Source organism: Eptatretus burgeri, chromosome 2, assembly GCF_056783735.1.
Source record: "Eptatretus burgeri isolate ZD-2024b chromosome 2, Ebu_testis_v1, whole genome shotgun sequence".
NCBI classification, from domain to species: Eukaryota; Metazoa; Chordata; class Myxini; order Myxiniformes; family Myxinidae; genus Eptatretus; species Eptatretus burgeri.
Genome location: NC_140962.1, coordinates 73,373,476 through 73,392,614, shown reverse-complemented (window position 1 = coordinate 73,392,614; position 19,139 = coordinate 73,373,476). Strand labels below are relative to the sequence as shown.

Below are 19,139 nucleotides of genomic sequence, written 5' to 3'. Positions count from 1 at the left end.
CTCCCTTCCACAGATCTCATGTCTCTGTTATCCACTGTTATTGTGCTTCCCTCTTTTGTCTCCTGCTCCCTTTGTTATACGTTCTGTGTTGGCTCTTATATGAGCCTGCACAAAGTATACAAATAAATAAAACTACTCCATTGTTCCCGTTATTATCCCTATGGGAGTTGGTGAGGACGCCTGAAGCTTTACGAACACAAGACATTCGTAATTCGTTTTTTCGAAGCTGTTGTGAAGAGGATCCAGTAAAACTGAAAATGATGGCCGGGACGGATCACGATGGCATCGTTGGCATGGAGACCGCCATTTTGTTGAGCGGTAGCGAGCGCTCCGTTCCCTTGGAGTGCTTGCTTGAGCTATTTGAATCGAGCCGACCGTTTGATAACGGAACACACCCATCGTTTTGGAGCATTCTGCCATTTTTGTAGACGTACGTTAATTTGTAGACGGCATCAAATCCTCAATCCAAATGCTTTTAGACTTTTTTTTCCGAATGAGAGTTGTCCTTCCAGTGTACATGATATATTTGATTTTTTTTGTTGTTGTTGTTTTCCTCAGTGTTGACTCGACGCGGCTTATTTGCTTCTTGGGGGTTATATGAGCGAACAATTCAGTTCGGTCGATGATTTCCCCGTCTGGCTTGTTTCATTGTGCGTTAATTTTACGTCATGCGATGTTGGTATAAATATTCCGAGAAGCTTGAACAACGTCTTCGCGCCACAAAAACGTCGAATACGAGCGAGAAGAAGGCGTCAGTGAGGACTGAGGAGGAAGCTGCTGATTGAAAGCATCACCTGTGATGGCGGAACTTGTTTCTTCGGAGGACGATGAGTACGAGGTCGACTACATCGTTGACACAAAGATCGAAGAGGTAATTTGATTGCTTGGAGCATTTGCGCAGCGACTCGTCGTCCTGTATATTTATATTTTTTTCCACAAACCTTCATGTGACATCACTTCCGATGAACGGGCCGTTTTTAAAATGAATTTCGCGATTTTACCTTCATGATGCGTCCGTCAGACGTGCCAGGTGGTGTTATAAAAATAAGATGTATTATGATGACGCCCTGTGGTGGACGATACCAGGAAACCGAAATGTACCATGAATTAAACGGACACGATGTGAAAGATAGATGTGCTGCCGACCGTGCCCGAACCGCCGAGCGATGAGGACAAACAACGAGCGGCATGTGACGAAATCTTCAAGTGGAAGCAAAACGTATCGTGAGCAGCGCTGGATGAGCTGGATCAGAATGTTTTATTATTGGGTTATGTCTGCCCTGGAAATGACGTCACGACTTTGAACCAAATGGACTGCAATGAACCCCCACCGCAACCCCCCTTCTGCTCCCCCATTTTCCCTTGCTCCCCCTCCCCCTCCCCCCCCAACACACACACACACACACACACCGAGGGATTATTCTGTCCTTTCATGCATGTGTCTTAAGGAGGGGAGAGGGGGCTGGTGGTTCTTTGTTGGTATGCAGAATGTGCTTGGTGGGGTCGTGACGAGCGCAATTTGCTGTCCTCCCACGAATTGTGCGTCTGGGCTGGGGTACACGCAGTGTGACCACTCCTCATCTATCTATAATTCCAGGTGTGTGTGTGTGTGTGTGTGTGTGTGTGTGTGTGTGTGTGTGTGTGTGTGTGTGTGTGTGTGTGTGTGTGTGTGTGTGTGTGTGACCACCGTCCGATGGTTCTCGACAACCACTGGTCCGATCTAATTGAAACTTGCCATGTATATTGCTGGGGACCTGAGGATGAGTATGTGCCTTTTCGAGGTTTGATATTAATTGGACAAGTGGTTCCCAAGTTATGGCCATTTATTTACCAAACCAATGACAGGACACTGCTATGACGTCACAATTCTTCTTGTTTTTTATTTTAATTTTTTTTTTTTGCACGTACGGGCACGTGAGAGCGAAGGAACGGCCTGTGTGGTTGTTGTTTCTGGCACGTGGTTTGTTTTTTTTTTGTTTGTTTTTTTTGCACGCACGGCCACACAAGAGCCAAGGAACGGCTTGTGTGGTTGTTGTTTCTGGCATGCAGTTTGAAAGTTTTTTATTTTTTTATTTTTTTTTTTTTTTTTTTTGCATGTACGGCCACACACGTATGGGCACGCACTAGTTTTCATAAATGCCAAGGTGAGCCAATGAAAAAAAATCAAGAATTCACAAGGTTTCGGAAAAGCAATGATAATACAAAACCAAGACGCCAAGGTGAACAACTAATAGCCAAGATCTTGTGGAAAAAGCCAAGGAGTGGTCACACTGGGTACAACGAGTAAATCGGCATCAGATGAATGAAGGCGTCTCGTGAGATTATACTTAACAATTAAACTTCTATTATAGGATGGAGCAGAACCATGCAATGAATGAAACGCGAGCAGAAACAAGTTAAACACAATTTGATCATGAACCGGGATCCGGTGGAGTGTTTTCAGTGTGGGTGTGAGGTGGGTTCTTCGAGGGGACGGTGTGACGATAGGTGCGCAGTATTTTGTAGCTTCTGGAGTCGGGCAAGTTGTGTGTTGAGAAGCTGATACAACAGGGAGTAACAGAAATCTTGGCGGGATGAAATGAGGGCATGAACAAGTTTCTCTGCTGCTGGATAGGTGAGATATTTCCCAATTAAAGCAAAGTTTTGCAGTTGGTATCGTACTGATTTCCAAAATGCTGGACATGTGATTTTGACATTGACATGGCCGAGTCGTACATAACACCAAGGTTCCAACAAGCTTTTGAAGAAAGAACCATTGAGTCACCTATGCTTATATTAGACACACTTATCTTGGCCAGTTGCAATTTTGAACCAAAGAAAGTACTGCAAGTCTGGATTGATCATTGTTCAATTTGAGTAAATTTGAACTCATCCAGGCTCTCACATCCTCGATGCAGGCTTCAAGTCTGCAAAGGGCATTCACCGCATAATTCTGTTCAGGGGTAAAAAAATACATAAAGCTGGACATCATCAGTGTAGCGGTGATAGTTGATAATGTGACATTGTAGCACGTGCTCGAGTCCGTTCAGATAAAGAGCAAACGGCAACGGTCCGCCAATAGACATTTGTGGGACCCCACAACTCAACAGGACAGGGTCAGATTTATCATGATTCACCGTACACACACACACCAACTGCTGACGCTCACACAAGTAAGATGTGAACCTGTCCAGGTCACGATCCCAAATACCAAGTGATGACAATACATTTACAAGTATACCATGATCAACAGTTACTTTGTTTGTTTGTTTTTAAACTCGTACTTTTGCTCGTTTCGGATGACCTTGAAAGCCAAACTTCAGTAGGTGCCTTCCTACATTTCTGACATAATCACACCTTAAACCCACATGAAAGCTATGGTCTAACAAGGAGAATATTCTTGAAGTTTCTCGCACGAGCCTAAAGACCTTTGGTGATGAAGCATTCTTCAGATATGCTCTTAAAGTGTGGAACTCGCTTCCTCCCAAAAATTTGCACAACCTCATCAGTTTAATTTTCTTATTACAAGTACTGTAGTTGCTTTTTCTTATTTCTTTCTTTCTTTTCAATCCTTATTACTCCCATTAACCTTTCCCAACCCAACCCTCTTGCGTGCTAGTTTCAGTGTTTCCTCCCTCTCCTCTTTTCCTGTTCGTTCGTTTCCTTGATATTTGTCCAACAGTCAGCTCTACCATGCTGATCTATGAGCCTATGAGCTGTAAAGGGATAAAAAAAAGTGCTTTGACATTTTGTTTCACAATAAAAATCCCTATTTAAGGCAATTGATTGATTGATTGCTTATGTGCTTTAGGAGGAGCGGTTGTACCGTGTGCGATGGAAGGGCTATCAACCAAACGAGGACACGTGGGAACCAATTGAAAACTTGGCTGGCTGTGAAGAATTGCTGTACCGCTTCCACAAACGACATCCTCTTAAAAGCTCGGTAAAGCTGTGCAATCTACGACTACAACAAAACCAAGACGAGGCTTTGTTGAAACTTTATGCTTCCTTTCTGAAGTCATCAAACCTCTAAGGGATTGTACATATTCAATGAAATGTGCATCCAGGCCATATTGCTGAAATCTTTCAAAAGAATATAAAAAATTGACACCAAACTAATTTGGGAATGTTCTCAAAATGTGCAAGGAAAGAGAATTTTGTACAAACCTATCCTGAAATAAATTCCCCCTGTTGTATTTCCTAAGTTATTTTTAATTCTTTCCAAAATTAACCTATATACAGAGGTGAGCATAATTTTTAGAAATGTGCCATTGTTTTTTTGTTTTTGTTTTTGTTTTTTAAATATGTAGTAGTCCCTGTCTTTTACCTACATGGCAGGTGAAATTTTAGCATAGGGGAGGGGAAATCTATCTGTTTGCTTGTTTCTTTACCCACCCAAAGCCTTCAGAGTATTAACCACATGATGTATATATTAACGTGCAAGTACTTATAAATTGATAGATAAAGTGCTTCTTTATGTTAATAAATAAATGTACCAACTTATTTACAGCTTGATATAAAAATAAACCAAAGAAAAAAAATGCTTTTAGCTTTTCAATGCATCTTTGCCTTTCGGGCAGAATCCTGAAGACTGCGGTCAACCTTTCACCTCAATAACTGCCTTGGAAGTATATGTATGATTGACAACATTATTGAGATTTTATTTTTCTTTATACAAAGTCGAGGCTCATGGAGGAGCTAGAGAGTAGAACAGAACTTAAGAGAACAAAAGTAACAGTCGAAAGAGAATAGGGAAACGCACCAACAGCAGGGGTGAGGGATAAAATAGAGGAACACCTGGAGAAATAAGGGATGTGGTGAAGAATGAGGGCTCGGGGAGGGGTGGACAAGGTTGATACAGCCACAAACCCTCGGGAAGGAAAAACTGGAAACTTGGAAAGAGGTGGGCTTGGGGAAGGTTAGCGTTGTATTAATGATCATTTTTTTTGGATAGATGATCTGAAAAGGTGGTGAATAGTTGTCCTGAAGCCCAGGATGGAAGAATGGGATTGAAGAGAATGATGAAGTTGGTTGCACAGGTGGGAAAGAAGAGGAACGAATGAGAGTAGATGAGCAGTGATTCTGGATTTTGAGAGGTTTTACCGGAAGTGTTTGCTGGCAAACCGTGTACCCTGCAGAAGCCTGGGGCCTGGGATTGTGGGGGGAGAAGGGGGCACATGGCATGGGAAGAGCAGAGGGTGTGAGACCAGAAAGGGTGCAGTAAAATACAGAGACCACCATCTGCGACGTGAAAGTAATAGGACCATAGACTCGGCATAATCGCAGGAGATTCCGATGATCTTGGAGGCCTTGTTTTCCATGGCATCAAGCTGAGAAAAGTGTGAGGCAGGGGTGCCACCCCAGAGGGGAGAGCAGTATTCCATCAAGCTGCAGATGAAAACCTTGCAGGTGGAATTAATATTCGTCCAGTCCTCCTCTTTTTCATGTATTTTAGGGCAAGTCGAGCTTGAACATTTCCACGATGTTTTGGGCTGAGGATCGTACTTTTTCCATGGCGTTTTCTCGGGCGATCCATAACTATAGGAAAAAAAGAAAAATTGTGATCTAAAAAATTCGGGAGAGTATAATTTTTTTTATCCAAAAGTCCAGTACAGCAGGGCCTCATTCTCGCTGTTTAATGGGGTCATATGCTCCAAAATGTATTCACTGCCTCACAAAGCAGATATCCATCAACGTAAGGATATATTATCAGTAAACTATAAGGAGGCATCTGTATTTGCATTTGATCCCATGGCTTGTCATCCAAGGATAATTGTTAACCTCCGCCATCGAAGATTGGAGGTTACTGTTTTCACCCCTTTCTGTTTGTTTGTTTGTTTGTTTGTGAACAGTGTAACGGAAAAACTCCTTGACGGATTTTGACGAAACTTGGTGGGGGGGGTTAGGTATGGTCCAAGGATCATGCCATTAAATTTTGGACTTGGTCCCCCCCCCCCCAAAAATAATTGTTAGAGAAATTTTTTTTTTTTGCATTTCTACATGTTTTAAGTGATTTCCAACCCCCCCCCCCAAAATTTTTTTTTAACCCACTCCCCCAAAAATAGAGAATTTTTTTTTTGCATTTCTACATGTTTTAAGTGATTTCCAACCCCCCCCCCCAAAAAAAATTGTTGGAGAAAAAAAATTTTTTGCAACTTTTGTCAACAAAATTTCGAATTTTTTTTTTCGCATTTTAACATGTTTTAAGTGATTTCGAACCCCCCTCCCACTCCCCCCCAAAAAAAATGTTAAAGAAAAGAACTATAACTGTCAGCACTGTTGACATCATATTTAATGAATAAGATATAAGGTTCACTTGAGTGACCCAGCAGTATTGGCGGCGGAGGTTTTGCACTCTCCCGAGTGCTCCCCCTCTAGTTTCATCTTTGTTCTGGGATTGTTGTCTTCATTAAGCAAAAGCCACTGAATTGCTCTTCGCTGATGAGCCTAGAAGGTGGAGGAAATTACCATCTTTGGATGGCAAGCCATGTGATCCAATGCAACCAAAGATGCAGCCTATTGGTGATTAATGGGTAAGATGTTGTTCTTTATTATTGTTCGTGGGGTGGGCAATAGTTAGATTAAGGGTGTAAACACCTTGTATGGTCATTCAGCTTTAGAACCTCCTACCAGCATTGTGTTTAGGGTAAGAAGTCTTCAAGTGTTGCCCGCAATAGGTTGGACATTATCCTCTTTAGATGTAGCGAGGTTAAGGGGTCTCGTGTCTCTTCCCTCTCTAAAATCCAGGCAGAGCTTGGAACAGTGTGGCGAGGTGACATATCGCCAGTCACCAGGGAGGAATAGGTTCCTCCCCACTGTCTGTCACCATCATCTGGGAGACTGGGATTGACGAATGCACTTGGGACAGAGACTCGTGAAGGGCTCAGCAGGGATTCCTCAAGGCCTCACTGAGATTGGATGGCGTCGCATGGTGGAAATGTACGAGGGTCTCTGGGTGAAATTGGTGCAAACCCTGAGGCCCGTGATTGGTGAAACCCTTGGGGAAACAGACCCTTGTAGCACATGGTTGGTAGCCATTGAGAGCCAGAGTCTTGCAGGTTAACTCAGGGCAGGGTCGGGTAATAAAACCGAGCACTGATAGGAAGTGAGCTCTCTTGCTCTGGTTCTTCGCTTGGGAGAGAGGGAGAGAGACCTCCGTGCATGTTATCTTGCTCAGTGTTCTGCCTCAGCTTCGCCCCCACTCCCCCCAGCATTCCGCTCCAGCTGTGTGCCTTCCCCACTACCCTGCTTGGTTCGTGTTTTAGTGCTTGAGGCTGTGTGGTGCCTCAGGATGAGGTAGGTTGGCTCGTGTTACGGTTTTCAGGAGTTGTGGCTTTTTATCGTATCCTTGTGTTATACATTCTTCATTTATTTCCGAAGAAACGTGTTCCGTCATGTTGCTGCCATTTTGATACACAAATATAACTGATGTGGTGTTGTCTCCTGCTGGATCACAAGCAGACGATATTTGGCACCGTTTCAGGAGAAACCTCTTCTTCTTCTTGTTCTCGTTTCTTTTTCTTTTTTTTGTTCAGTCATCTTTGAAGTCTTGGCTTCAGCGTGTGATGGTAACCCAGGTGTGGTTGCATCCTATCCGGAGGTTGTTGTCCACACGACATTATATCTGGGGTTTGTGGTCGCCTTGGTGACTGCTGAAAATCTTGCATCCCACGGTGATCGAATCATTTTAAAGTTGTGTTTTTTGTTTTGTTGTGTTATTCCACAGGAATTGCCTTTCTCTACACCCCAAACTGTTCCATTGGAGGGAGACGAGAACATAAAATCATCTGTTTCTGAACAGGATGCGGTGCGTCGGTCACAGACATGGGAAGAGTACCAGGAAAGAAAGAGAAAGAAAAAAGAGAGGAAAGAGAAGAGGAATAAAAAAGAAAAGAGGGAAAAGAAAGAAAAGTTGAGAGAAGAAATAAAGAGACAACGAAGAGATAAACATCACAAACATGATGGTGAAAAAAAATCAAAGAAGAAGAGGTCTGAGAGTAAAGGACAGGGAATAAGTGGAGAGGAAAGCATTCAAGAGGTGAATCACAAAGCCAACCAGGTTCATGGTGAGAAATCTTCCGTCGCTGGAGACGCCACTGTGCTGAAGCAATGGAATGATGAGGAAGAAGCTTGTAGTGCTGGAGAAGAAAGCAAGAGTGTCAGGAATGAGTCTGAAGGTGCTGAGATGAGTTGGGAGGGTTCAGGAGAGAAAATAAAAGGTGTTGAGACATCAGGGTTGACAGACGGAAGCATCGAGAAACAGTCGAGAGATGTCAAGAGGAATTCTGAGAGGGAGGAATTGTGTAAAATGAAGGAGAAGTTGGCAAACTTCATGGAAATCCAGCAAGAGATAGGATCCAACAGGAACGAGGTTGCTCGTAAGGGGTCAGAAAGTAATCAAGAGAAGAGAAGTGCAGGGAGTGTTCGAGAGAATATCAAGAACGTTGGAGAAAAGGCAAGGAGTGATGCCGATAAAACAAAACGCTCTGGGAAAAGATCGGAGAGCATCAAGGATCTCGAAATAGACAGTCAAGAAGCTGAAAAAGTAGGATGTGAGTTTGGTAAAGCTGAGCTGCAATCTAAATCTGCTGTATCCTCTCCATTATCAGCTCACCTGTCAACTCTATCTACTGTTGACAGGTCAGAGTTATCAGTAACTAGTAGTGAGGATCACCTAATAAGTTCTCCTGATGAGTGGGGCGCAGTAAGTTTTTCAGGAGATCAGGAGAATGAGCCTATAATGAACACCAAATCTGATTGGGGCAGTCGGAAGCATAAATCGCAAGTTGAGGGGATGAAGGAGAGGTCCAAGTCTTGTCGGACTGATCGTCAACGCGATAACTCAAAGTTGCAAATGGCAGCAAGTTCCACTGAGAGCCAGAGCAAAGAATCGAGAAGTGATAAAACAGAAGCCGTGTTCGGGAAGAAACGGCAGCACACTTCTTCAAAGAAAAACAGAAAATCGAAAACTACGTGGGCACTGGATAGCAGTGGTCAAAACAAGAGGTCTGAGGCCAAAAATCAAACACCAGAAAGCTTTAAGGGTCCCGGAAATTCAATTTCTGAAATGGGACAGGGTAAGAGTAGTTGGCATGATTCTGCAGTTTCCCCCACAAGTGTCGCTGAAGGAAGGATTGGTGCTGGTGGAGAGGCCAAAAGAAGGAAATGCAGCTCTGTGGATGCTCTATCAGGTGAGTTGTATTTGAGCATTAGATTCTCAATGTCATAGTTTCAGATATGTTAATTGTAGTTGACATTCTAACTTCAAACTGCCTTGAGGTTACATTTTACTTCAGGAGACCATTTCTGAGGTGTGTTGGGTTGTTGCGCAACCACCTATTTTCAAGCGCTGTCATTGTGATTCTAATGTTACAATGCAATGAACACACTCATTCTGAAAGTGGGTTCCGTGATGTTTTGAGAACGAGATGTTTGTCCTCGTTTCAATGCTTTAAAGTACACTTGCTGATCACCACAGAGCTGGACTTCACCTGGTTGGATGAAAGCAAAATTCGAAGTCTCATGCATAAGCGTTCGGATTCACCGGGAAATTCCATCCCGACCTGTCCATGTAAGTGGTGAGAAGTAGGGAGTCGGGCTACATTCTGATGATGTTGTTGTTTATTAATGGTCGTCTTTCATGGATGGGTGAAGGAGAAATGGTGGGTCATCCTGTTCCACAGCTGATCTCCGCGAAGCAGTGAAGGCTGGAGATCTACGTACTACGCAGAGGATGCTGCTTGATTTCCAAGCATCCATCAACCTACAAGAACAGGTCTCTTACTTGCTTATTATTCCAATCGATTTGTCCTTCCATACTCGTACAGTGGTCGATCTACTTTGAGATGCAAATGTTAGAAAAATGTATTTGTTTGTCAATTGATCGATTCTTTCTTCTCTCGAGTTCTCTTTCCATTCTGACTCGACTAAAGACGGCAAAACATCGCTAGAAGCCGTTGGCTTGAAATGTGTTTGATATTCAAAGACCTTATGCTCAGGATAAATTACATCGAATGCAGCAAAGAACTCAAGAGTGACCTCCGAGATCGGTGATTTTCACTATTTCTTCGAGTTTGGCCACTTTTGCTGATAAAGTATCAGTGTGAGAGCCACCACATTGCCGGCAGGACTCCATCACGGCTGTGATTAGGCCCGACTCCATGTACTCTTCTTTGCTGTGGTTAACTGGGCTGCAAGCATAATTGTTTGTACACTGCCATCTACTGATGTAGTTATGTTACTTTTATGCTTCGCGTTGTAACACTCATTTGAAACCATTGGGTCAATTTGATAGCTTTTATGGCGGATTATGATGGGGTGTTTTAACATGCATATCAGGGGCCGCACTTTAAGCCATCAGGGCCCGCCACTGGCTCGCACGCCGTGCAATTAAGAACATATTTCTGGGTGTTTCTTGGAGAAGAAAGTTGACTGGAAAGGGGAATATTTTATGTGAAATGTTAATCAATTATTTTTTTAACAGTACAATAAGTTACATTGATGTTAAAGGCGCTGTCACACCTTGACGATTTAGCCAGCAATGGCAACGTATACAAATGTATGTAAAACGTTGGCGTATGCTGAAATTTTTATTTTTTTATTTTTTTTTTAGTTTTGGTCATATTCATAACGTGTTGGTCGTATGCATAACATTAGTAATGGGCACAGAACGTTTCGTTGTCTTATAGATAACTTATACCAACGAATGGTTAGCCTGTTGTCGGCATTCACAACCTATGCCCAACGATAGTTTAACTTAGGCATAGCGCGCTGCACGTATCGCTGATGAACTCGTGGCGAAGCCTGTTAAAAACCTGCCGCTCGCCGATTTAAATCATAACCGCCTGAGAATTGGAAGTGTCAACCACGCAGTCACACCTTGACGATTTAGCCAGCGTATGCCGACCTATGAAAAATGTGTCTAAAACGCTGGCACACGTCGATTACGGTATGGGTAAGTTGTGTATACGTTAAGAGCACGCTGAAAAACGATGAAGTACGCTGTCATATTTCATGGTACATTTAGTACGTCGTGAAATTTCAAGCATGCTGAAAATTTTACGGCGTACTCGCCGTATGGCTCACACGTTCCGCTACGCTGGGAATAAGTTGTAGGCACGATATGCGATCGTTGACGCACGTCGACACAAGTTCCTTGTAAAGGCCCAGTCACACCTTAACGTTTTAGCCAGCAATGGCAACGTATTAAAATGTATGTAAAACGCTGGCTTACGTTGAACTTTTGATTTTTTTTTAAAGATTCGGACGTATTCATAACGACTTGGTCTTTTGCATAACGTATTAGTAACGGACACAGAACGTTTCGTTGTGTTATAGATAACTTATACCAACGAATGCTGAGCCTGTTGTCGGCCTTCACAACCTATGCCCAACGATAGTCTAACTTATGCATAGCGCGCTGCACGTATCGCCGACGATAACGTGGCGTAGGTTATGAAAAGGCTGCCGCACAACGATTTAAATCATAACCGCCGCAGAAATGGAAGTGTCAACATCGCAGTCACACCTTGACGATTTAGCCAGCGTATGCCGACCTCTGAAAAATGTGTCTAAAACACTGGGACATGTCGAATACGGTATGGGTAAGTTTGGTATGCGTGAATAGAACGCTAAAGTATGCTACCATACGTTGTAGTAAGTGGAGTACGTCTTGTAATTTTGAACATGTTGAAAATTTTACGACGTACTTGCCGTATGACGCGCTCCGCATGCGATGGGAATAAGTTGTACGCACGGTATGCGATCGTTGACACACATCGACACACGTTACTTGTAAGGTGCTCATAAGTCGAAACACGTCAAGGTAATGGTTAGCGTCAGTGTTCCAGACTCCCGGTATTTTTTTTTCTTCGGTATAACGGTGTTCAGTGTGCAGTGTGGATATGATTTAAATCGTTGAGCGGCAGACTATTAATCATATTATATTATAACCGCACTAGAAATCGAAGTGTCAAAATCGCCATCATACCGAAGGAAGGAAGAAAAAAAAAAACTAAAAAAAAAAAAAACTCGGGAGTTTGGAACACTGACGCTAACCATTACCTTGATGTGTTTCGACATGAGTCCCTTACAAGTAACGTGTGTCGATGTGTGTCAACGATCGCGTAAGGTGAGTACAACACGTAACTCGTAGGTTAGAAATAAGTTTCGGGTACGCTAACCATTACCTCGACGTGTTTCGACTGATGAGTAACTTACAAGTAACGTGTGTCCACGTGTGTCAACGATCGCGTGCCATGCCGACAACTTATGGCCAGCATTATGCGGACGTGGGAGTCATACGCTGGCATAAGTCTTAAAATTTCAAGCATGGAAAATTTGAGGACAACCAAAAAGTACAACGTTTAAAGCCAGCGTACAACGACGTATGGCAGTGTTTTTCAGCGTGCTCTCAATGTTATCAAAACTTACCCATAACGTATACGACGTGTACCAGCGTTTTAGACAAATTTTCCAAAAATCGGCATAAGCTGGCTAAAACGTCAAGGTGTGACTGGGCCTTGAGTTACGTATAAGTCGAAACGCGTCGAGGTAATGTTTAGCATACCCTAAACTTATTTTCTCCATCAAGGCACATTTTCTTTTCTTTTTTTCTCCTTGGCTCCGTGAAGGCACGTGATGAAATATCAGAGTTGTTGTTGTTGTTGTTGTTGTTGTTGTTGTTGTTGTTGTTGTTGTTGTTGTTGTTGTTGTTGTTGTTGTTGTTGTTGTTGTTGTTGTTGTTGTTGTTGTTGTTGTTGTTGTTGTTGTTGTTGTTGTTGTTGTTGTTGTTGTTGTTGTTGTTGTTGTTGTTGTTGTGTTTTTTTTTTGTTTGTTTTTTTTTTTTTTTCTTCTTATAGTCTATCAAGAATTTTAAAATATATTCGGACATTTGCTTTTAAGTTTCGACGTCGACGTGACAATATCCTCAAACAGAAAATATTCACAAAGGAGGAACGAAGAATAAGACATGAGCAAACTGAAGAGGAAATCTGACGTGACGAAATATCGGAAGTTATTGTTGTTGTTTTTTTTTTTTTAACGCTGCCAATACGCTATTATACGGTCGCTGTAAATTAGAAACACGTTCAGTAAGTTCTGTGGTCGTCCGGAAGACGTCAATCAAATGCGTCTACAATCTACATACATCAATATGCGTTGGAGGTACGTTACACATAGGTTCAAAGCACGTTCCTCATAGGTTAGAAATAAATTTTTGGTACGCTAAGCATTACCTCGACCTGTTTCGACTTATGAGTAACTTACAAGTAACGTGCTCGACATGTGTCAACGATCGCATAACGTGCCTCGACGTGTGTCAACTACTGTATAACATGCCTACAACACGTTACTCAAACGTTATAAATAAGTTTCGGGTACGCTAATCATTACCTCGACGTGTTTCGACTTATGAGTAACTAACAAGTAACGTGTGTCGACATGTGTTAACGATCGTATAACGTGTGTCAACGATCGTATAACGTGTGTTAACGATCGTATAACGTGTGTCAACGATCGTATAACGTGCCTACAACACGTTACTCAAAGGTTATAAATAAGTTTCGGGTATGCTAATCATTACCTCGACGTGTTTCGACTTGTGAGTAACTAACAAGTAACGTGTGTCGACATGTGTTAACGATCATATAACGTGCCTACAACACGTTACTCAAAGGTTATAAATAAGTTTCGGGTACGCTAATCGTTACCTCGACGTGTTTCGACTTATGAGTAACTAACAAGTAACGTGTGTCGACATGTGTTAACGATCGTATAACGTGTGTCAACGATCGTATAACGTGTGTTAACGATCGTATAACGTGTGTCAACGATCGTATAACGTGCCTACAACACGTTACTCAAAGGTTATAAATAAGTTTCGGGTATGCTAATCATTACCTCGACGTGTTTCGACTTGTGAGTAACTAACAAGTAACGTGTGTCGACATGTGTTAACGATCATATAACGTGCCTACAACACGTTACTCAAAGGTTATAAATAAGTTTCGGTACGCTAAACATTACCTCGACGTGTTTCGACTTATGAGTAACGTGTGTCAACATGTGTTAACGATCGCATAACGTGCCTACAACTTATGGCCAGCGTAGCGGAATGTGTGAGTCATACGCTGGCATACGTCGTAAAATTTCAAGCATGCTAAAACTTGAGGACAACCGCAAAGTACAATGATGAAAGCCAGCGTACTACGACGTATGGCAGTGTTTTTCAGCGTGCTCTTAACGTATACAAACTTACCCATAACGTATTCGACGTGTGCCGGCGTTTTAGCCAAATTTTGCATACGTTAGGCATACCTTGGCTAAATCGTCAAGGTGTGACAGGGCCTTAAGTTCAGTACATTTTCTTAACCCACTCAAGCTTGTCAAGAAACCACCGTGAGAAAACAAAAAATTGAATCTGGCAAATAAACAAAACAAGAAAGATGTCATGCATAGCACGATACTTGCAAGATCCATCAAACAAATTTGACCTCAAAAATCATTGGTGGATGAATTAATTTACCAACTAGAAGGGCACTTGGTAGAGCGCATACCTCCACCCTGTAATGCCTGATCCACGAGAACATATCGGAACAAATACATTTTTGAGATATTGTGCTATATGTCGTTTTTGGGCCTATCTCTCAATGGTGAAGAATCACTTAAAAGTTTCTAGTAGTCAGATCCAGAATCGGATCTTCACCAACATCGAATCAATTTGTCGTGGTCACACACCCAACATGTCCACCAAGTTTCATCCAAATCCGCCCACAACTTTTTGAGATATCGTGCTATATATTAGTTTAGCACTATCTCTCAATGGTGAAGAATCACTTTTAAAATTCTAGTCGTTGTGGTGTCCGAGGCGCAGCGGAACATGGAGGGCGAGAGCGTAGCAGTAACTCCGCTTTATTGCCCGACCGGATGTACATCAACGCCACCCCAAGCGGGCGAGTCATGATACACGAAAACCCAATCACGTGATACAGCACGCTCCTCCCCTCGTAAAATGACAATTCAAATGATGAAATGACAATGATAACATGACCAAACGAAACCAATCAACAGTCAAAATCCTCCAAGTACCGCGGCCGTCTCCTGACCCACCTCGGACGAGCAGCGACGCCAGACGGCCCAGGCTCAGACGCCTCCCGGCTAGGTCGAGGTGACACCCTTGCCGGACTTTCCCCATCCGCAACAACAACCGCCCCCGGCCGACAAGCTTGCTCGTCATCCTCGAGCAGGACTGAATCAGGTGAGCATCCCGCGGGCGTTGACATGTCCGGCCCTGGCGATACAACGTCTGGCCACGGCGACATCACAGGTGGGGGTCCCACATCGCTTGGCACGGGGGGGGGTGGGAGGTGGGGTGACGCTGAACAGCGATCATGCATTTGGTCCACGTGCCGCTTCCACACCTCACCAACATCAGTCCGCACCATGCAATTCGCCGGCCCCAGCACCACAGACCACAGCCGGCACCCATTTGGAACCGTGGAAATAATCACGCACCATTACCCGCTGTCCCACATCAAAACTGCGCAGCAGTGTTGGGCGCGACACCGCCCCACTCACCGACCCTCCAGGTCGCAGCAAATCCAGTCTGGACCGCAATGCCCGTCCATAGAGACGAATGGCAGGAGAATCGCCCGTGGCAGGATGAATCGCGTTTCTGTATTGGAGCAAAAAGACATCGACCACTGTCTACACAGGTGCAACACCCCCCTCCCCCCTGCGCAAAGCCCGTTTCAACATCTTAACAAACGACTCCACCTGCCCATTCGTCGCAGGATGATACGGTGCGGACCTTAGATGTCAAATACCATTCTGACGCATAAACTCATCAAATACACCTGCGATGAACTGCGGACCATTATCAGAGACCAGAACCTCGGGTAATCCTTTATTAGCAAAGATCGTCCGTAGTTTTTAATGTTTGCTGATGTATGCTGCATCACTACAACCTCCGGCCATTTAGAGAATGCATCGATCACAATAAAAAACATTTTGCCATTAACCGGCCCCGCAAAATCCACATGGACCCTCTGCCAGACCCTGGCTGGGGTAGGCCATAGTCCCGAAGCTCGACGCGGGTTATCAGCATCTGTTTGGCACATGGTGCAACGCTTAACCAACTGCTCAATGCCTTTGTCCAACCCCGGCCACCACAACAGGCTACGAGCAAGACTCTTGGTCTTCACGACGCCAAGGTGACTGACATGCAGTTCTTCCAAACACTGCTGCCTGAACTTCGGTGGAATCACCGCTCTCATTCCCCACATAACGCACCGTTGGACCAACGACAGCCCGATGCGCGCGACACGAAAGGCTGAAATGCCGGTGTTGAAGGTAGATCGCTCCAATTCCCCGTAGAAATCGCCTGGACGACACGGGCGAGCACTGGATCATGAGCCGATTCCACCGCGACCTGTTTGGCCGTGATCGGCCCGCTTTGGGCCTGGCCCAGCGTGAACACATCAACCCGGTCGGCCGACTCAGATGCAGCTGGACCCTCCGTGCACGGCAAGCGCGAGAGCCTGTCGCAGTTAGCATGCTTTTCGGTGCTCCGGAACTGAATATCGTAATCGTAAGCAGCAAGAAACAGACACCACCGCTGTATTCGCGCGGCCGCTACCACCGGTACCCCGCATTCGGGTTTCAGGATGAATTGAAGTGGTTTGGGATCCGTCTGCAAAGTGAAATACCGCCCCAGCAGGTATTGATGAAACCTCCGCACACCCCAGACGAGGCTGAGAGCCTCGCGCTTGATCTGGGCATATTCCCGCTCTGCTGCAGACAGGGTCCGCGATGCAAAACAAACAGGCCGGTCGGAACCATCGTCCATCCTGTGGGAGAGCACTGCCCCGATGCCATATGCAGAGCTGTCGCATGCCAATAAGAGCGGATGCGCAGGCTCGTAGTGCACGAGGACCGTATCCTCTGTGAGTAGTCGCTTGACCCGGTCGACCGCCAACTGGTGTGCAGGCCCCCAGGCCCAGCGCTCGTCCTTCCTGAGCAACTGCGTTAACAGCGCAAGCTGTGAGCTGAGCCCGCGCACGAACCTTTGGTAATACTGGGCCATACCAATGATCGAGCGCAGCTGCGTCTTGTCGCGAGGCGGTGGCATGTGCTGAATCGCCTCCACCTTCCGAGGGCCTTTCAACAGCCCCTCCGGCGTGATGATGTGCCCGAGGTATTCCAAGCGCTGCTTGAAGAACGTGCACTTGTCTCTGTTCAAGCGCAGGCTGCACGCTTCTAGCTTCGTCAGTACTTGGGCAATGTTCACAAGATGCTCGTCCGCCGTTTTCCCCGTAATGAGCACATCGTCCAGGTAGGTTTGAGCGGGCAGGCCAATGCAAACCTGATCCATGGCTTTCTGCCACAAGGGGGGACCGAAGCAATCCCAAAACAGAGTCGGGTATATCGATAGAGCCCTTGACACGTGTTGATTGTCAAAAGGTCGCTACTCCTGGGATCCATTGGCAGGTGAAAATATGCATGACGCAGATCAAGCTTCGTGAAGTATTGACTCCCCACCAATCGTGCATATATCTCATCGATTGATGGCAGTGGATATTGCTCCACACTGAGCCCCGGGTTCACCGTGGACTTGAAGTCCCCGCACAATCGGACGTCTCCATTCCGTTTCAGCAACGTGACGACCGGGGTGGCCCAATCTGAGAACGACACCCGTTCGATCACTCCACAGGCCTCCAGCCCATCCAGTTCACCCTTGACCTTGTCCCGCAGAGCATACGGCACCGGTCGTGGTTTACAAAAACGAGGAACCACCCCCTCCTTCAGGAAGAGCTTTGCCTCCATGCCCTTGAGTTTCCCAAGGTCGTCGCAAAACAAACCTTGATGTCTTTGAAGAATCTTCTCCAACTGATCCTCCCATCGGCTCGGCACGGGTTGCACAAGGTGAACGGCGGGTCAGCCAGTCTCGGCCGAGGAGAGACTGACCCCTCCCCCACACGACGTACAACGGAAGCGCGGCGTCCTGGCCTTGGTACCACACAGACACGTCTGCCATCCCGACTGGCATTATCTTCTCGCGAGTGTGCGTGAACAGTGTGAGGTCGGACCTGATAAGCTTCAGGTCGTTGAGACTACGCGCGGTCTGCTCGCTGATGATCGACACTGCCGCTCCCGTATCAACCTGAAACGTGATCGGCGTGTTGTTCACTTCGACTTCCACCGTCATCGGGCACACTGCCGCAGGACTAATTGAAAACAGGCCCATCAACGGCTGCCGGTTTCGCCCCGGGTCGCCGTGGTCGCCTCGCACATTGCCGTCCATGACCTTAACGGTGGCCAACGCCCCTCAGTACACACGCTTCAGATGACCCACCTTGTGACAACGTAAACACACGGTGCTTTTAAACGGGCACACACGGCGCAGGTGTCGACCTCCACATCCCAAACACGTCCGCGGGGTCACCTCGCCGCTCGTGCGGCCGCGCGGCGACGTCTGGCCCCGACCCGCACCGAAGGTCGTGCGTGCGTCCCGGGACGCTCGCGACACCGCGTGGGCCCCCGGGCCATCTGGCATGCCGCGGCTGGTGATGGCCCGAACATCTCCAAGAGTCTGCTCGACAGCTGTAGCAGTGTCGACCGCCGAGGTAAATGTAATGGCTTCTCCCTTGAGCCGTAGAACCGCCAAAACCATTTTCGCATCTTGCAAACCAGAAATAAAACTATCTCTGAGCCGAGCCGAACGCTCCTCTGCCGTGAACTTGCAGGCCACGGAAGAATGCTTCACTCGCGCCACGAAATCAGCGACGCGCTCCTTTGTACCTTTCGCGAGGCGATCAAACTGGTATCGAGCTAGCTGTAATGACTTCTCCGGCGCCATGTGTGCTTTCATCTTCTGCACAATGTCCCGAAACGACAGCCCGTCATCACTGAGCTTGCCCGGCGCCACCAAATCACTCGGTAGTCGATAATGATCCGCCGATAGCGAGGCGAGCAAGATCGACTTCTGTTTGCTCTCGTCGACCACATCATTCCCGTGGAAATAGCACCCCAACTGTTCTGAAAACAATTCGAAGTCGCCTAAGACGAAAACGGGCACCTGTCCGTGCGCCGTTACTCATCGATCAACCATCCTCGTCGCTAATTGTGGTGTCCGAGGCGCAGCGGAACATGGAGGGCGAGAG

At 45.8% G+C, this 19,139-nt stretch overlaps 1 protein-coding gene across 2 annotated transcripts in view; it reads left to right on the top strand.

Annotated features, from left to right (window-relative positions):
• The first annotated feature begins 576 nt into the window (after window positions 1–576).
• MPHOSPH8 (M-phase phosphoprotein 8) overlaps window positions 577–19,139 on the top strand; it is a 100,507-nt gene continuing 81,944 nt past the window's right edge. The window contains exons 1-5 of one of the 2 annotated variants that reach the window (XR_015055112.1): window positions 577–871; window positions 3,791–3,922; window positions 7,706–9,170; window positions 9,458–9,550; window positions 9,663–9,754. Coding sequence is in view for 1 of the 2 variants with exons in the window: in XM_085869824.1 (XP_085725950.1) it covers window positions 800–871; window positions 3,791–3,922; window positions 7,706–9,170; window positions 9,458–9,550; window positions 9,663–9,754 (1,854 nt within the window). In the remaining variant the exon portion in view is untranslated. The remainder of the gene's footprint in view (window positions 872–3,790; window positions 3,923–7,705; window positions 9,171–9,457; window positions 9,551–9,662; window positions 9,755–19,139) is intronic. The other variant, XM_085869824.1, reaches the window with a different exon arrangement.